This window comes from Lactuca sativa, chromosome 7, assembly GCF_002870075.4.
Source record: "Lactuca sativa cultivar Salinas chromosome 7, Lsat_Salinas_v11, whole genome shotgun sequence".
Classification (NCBI taxonomy): Eukaryota; Viridiplantae; Streptophyta; class Magnoliopsida; order Asterales; family Asteraceae; genus Lactuca; species Lactuca sativa.
Window position 1 is genome coordinate 8,406,716 of NC_056629.2, and position 3,867 is coordinate 8,410,582.

Here is a 3,867-nt window from a genome sequence, read left to right on the forward strand (position 1 = left end):
AACGAGTAAGGTATAGAAACCATAGGGACCAAACGTATGGTTATTTTGATTGTCGTATCATATCACTTTTTGCAAACTAAAAATTCCAATCTTAAAATGTTGTCTTAGTTCTTTGATTTTTGACAGAAGCTAGAAAGTTGGGATTTTTGGGCTGGAAACCTTGGGTACGCCACAAGAATTGAGGCCATGACGCCATTAAAAAAACTTGAATATACTTGTAACAAAATCACCCCAACTCCTTTTCAATCTGATTAATACTGTATATTATATATGTTTCAGTTCATCTTTTTTTATTAAGAAATAATAAAAGATGATAAAACACCTATTACATAACTATCGATAGCAAGTACTAAGTGCATATGTTATAATATAGTAATACATTTTGTTTCATATAATAATAACAAAAAACTACAGTGAAAACAAAAGCATTACAAAATAACACCCTCATCTTTCCAATGTTTCCAACGGATCATAAAGCTGACTCTTTATCATCAAGAGCCCAAATAAAACTCTTGATATCATCATACAAGACTTGTGCCTTTTGGGGATCAAAGAACTCTACACCATGAAACCCTTCATCAAATTTCTTTATCACGTGCACCCCACGTGCCTCCAACATATTAGCAAACTCCTTTTGTCTATCAACTAGTGGGTCCCCACTATAACCTTTGACTAGGCATTTTGGTAGACGTACAATCTTTTCATTTCGATATCCATTTTGATCATGTGATAGATTACAATATTGATGATCTCTCTCGCTTCCTTTTGGGAGTGAGAGACACCACATGAGGTCATTCACCACCAAAGGGACAATAGGGTCATTTACTAGTCGAAGTTCTGATTCGGTACGATCGACCCCACCAAAAAAGGGTTCGTTCATTATGAGCCCTATGATCTTTATCGGATCGAGATCAAGATCAAGTGCACGTAAACCCGCATTGTACACTATGTTTCCTCCTGCACTACTTCCCATCAAGTAAACTTTAGAAAAGTCAGCGTGGTTTGTCAACCATTCATCAGAACTGTTGATTCTTAAAGCCTGGTCACGAACCCACAACACCGCGTCCACGGCATCGTCATATGCCGCCGGGAGACGGTGTTCTGGGGCGAGACGGTACTCAACGGAGATCACGATCGCCTGAGAGTGAGCGGACATGGCAGCACATGAATTGTGGAAGGGCAAAGAGGTGGCGCTAAAGAGGATAAAGCCGCCACCGTGGAAGTAGATAATGATTGGGAGGTTCTTGGTGGTGTTTGTTGGTGGTGACACGGGGCGGAAGAGGCGGATGAAGGTGGCGTTGGTGGTGTTTAGTGGTATGTCTTTGGAGAGAGCGAGTTGGTTATCGGATGTGAGTTCGGGTGTTGCGGGTAAGGTTGGAACCGGGGCAAGTCTGGTTAATGACCCATCCGGGTTTAGTTTGAGTTTAAGGTGCTCGTAAGGATCAGAAATGGATTTTGGATCAGCCATTGTTTGTGGATAAAAGAAAGATATGTTGTCAATATATATATACGCACTCCTAGTTAGTGTGAAAGTGTGTTTTTATTAACGAAGGTTGAGTAGTTGCCCATAAAATATTTAATGTACGATGTAGACAAGGCATCATGTTGCAATACTAGGCGAGTTGTGGCCACGATGGTTTGAAATGATTAAATGAATACCTTTTAGTACCAGTTAAAAAGGGTATTTACAAGCTTTACGTACAAAACGAATTTTTATTTTATTTTTGTACAAATTTATAACAATTAATATATTAAACATTATAAAAATAATATCAAAACATGATATTTTAATACACCGTAATTTTGAATAATCGATTTCAAAAGTTTTATGTATTTTTAGGGATGTTGATTTAGATTAAGGTTGTAAAAATCGTTAGTCGGTAGTCGGATGGTCGACTAAGGTTAAAGGACTAATCGGTCTAGGAGATGATTAATAGGCGTCTAGGCGGAGACCCTTAATTGTAATAGAATTTCTTTTTAAAAATTAAATATTACATATATCCTAACAAAATAAGTAAATAACCATGAAACTTTGACAAATCCAGTCGTCTAAATATTTAAATTATCGTAATATAATAATTTTTAAATTAATTGGGGGATCTTTTTAGCATTTTTAGTCATCAATCATCATAATTTAGTCACAAAATATCATAAATTTGACTAATTGATTTTTTTTTGAAAATTTTGACTGTCTAACTTTTTTACTGGCTTAGATTGTCTAGACTGCCTAGAACCACCCATGACCCCATAGGGCCACCTAGAACTGCCTACAACCGTCCATGACCAACTCCGCCTAACTCGATCGATTAGCATTAATTGTAGACAGTAGGAGGCTGCCTAGCTTTTAGGCACCGTCTATGTCGATTTTTACAACACGTTTGGACTAATTGTTGCGATCCAGTCTGATCAACTGAATTTTGGTTTTCAAAATATAGATGCGAATAATACAAACTAAATTTAAATCTGATCTAATCCAACCACATTACTACTCGGCTGGATCAATTTTTGCAATTCGGTTTCCAAAAGAAACCAATACAAATTATTTATTTGTAAATTAGAATTTATAAACAACTATTAAGAAAGATATATTCAAATTTAATATTTCATAGATAATTGTCTTTTAGTGGAAGTATATTATTATATTGGATGAAATTGTCTAATCTATAAAATAAATAATTTAGTAAATGTATAAATGATTAAAAATATATCTTAAAATAAAATAATATAAGTAAATAACAAACATATTGTTATTTGATTTTTTGGATTGTTTGGTTTTTATTTTATAAACCAAAACTAATCCAAAATAATAAACCGGGTTTGCTTAAACAAATCTAAAAATCTAAATATTCGAATCGAATAGTCTGATCCAAATTGTTCAATTGAACAATTTAGGTTATTCGATTAATAAACAACTTATGTATTTTAATAAAGTTTAGGCAACTTTGAGCACATTTAATATATTTATCTTCAAACTAAAAAAATTAGTTTGAGTAAGAAAATTGAAAACAAAATAATTCAATCTATGATAAATAGGGCAAAGTTTTCGCATCCACTATAATACATAATATTGTTGGCACTTGGAAGAGATGACAGCCACCCACTAAAGATGTTATTAATCGTTGAAATTATTCAATAGAATAATTCAGTTTATTCGATTAATATACTACTTATGTATTTTAATTAAGTTTAGGCAACTTTGAGCACATTTAATATATTTATCTTCAAACTAAAAAAACAAGTTTGAGTAAGAAAATTGAAAACAAAATAATTCAATCTATGATAAATAGGGCAAAGTTTTCGCATCCACTATAATACATAATATGGTTGGCACTTGGCACTTGGAAGAGATGGTATTGGTAGCCACACACTAAAGATGTCATTAATTTCCTAACATGTATATGAATATGATTGACATTTTGGATAGGGTTGGGACCTCATATATTTACATGGTCATGTTGTTGGGCAATTTTTTCCAAGATCAATATACAAAGTTAAGGCTGTCTAATATTTTTTTTTTGAAAAATCCATTTCTAGATGCATGTGTTGTGTAAAGCATTTGTATGTTGCTTTCAAGTGATTTACACAAATATTCTCATCAATACATCGCAATAATATCCACATAAAACATATCTAAATTTTCACATGAAGTTCCTATAGACATTTTCAAGTACTCATAATAAGTGTCAGAAACTATCCGATATACGAGTTGACATATTGCAGACATACACTTCTGTAATGAAATGAAATACATTTTTCCTCTACCATCTCATAGTATTCTAAAATATGGATGTTGTCTTTTCATATCATGAACAATTCATAAGAATAGTTCTTTTCGCATATGGAATATTGATTTAAACTTCTCAGCAC

At 33.0% G+C, this 3,867-nt stretch overlaps 1 protein-coding gene across 1 annotated transcript; it reads right to left on the reverse strand.

Moving 5' to 3' along the window:
• Positions 1-325: 325 nt before the first annotated feature.
• On the reverse strand, positions 326-1,528 carry LOC111908203 (probable carboxylesterase 8). The gene has a single exon (XM_023904039.3). The coding sequence runs from the start codon at positions 1,466-1,468 to the stop codon at positions 470-472; it is 999 nt and encodes a 332-aa protein (XP_023759807.1). The 5' UTR covers positions 1,469-1,528; the 3' UTR covers positions 326-469.
• Between the last annotated feature and the right edge of the window lie 2,339 nt (positions 1,529-3,867).

Excerpts from the sequence above, each read along its gene's own strand:
- LOC111908203 (XM_023904039.3), bottom strand. The coding sequence starts at position 1,468 with ATGGCTGATCCAAAATCCATTTCTGATCCTTACGAGCACCTTAAACTC.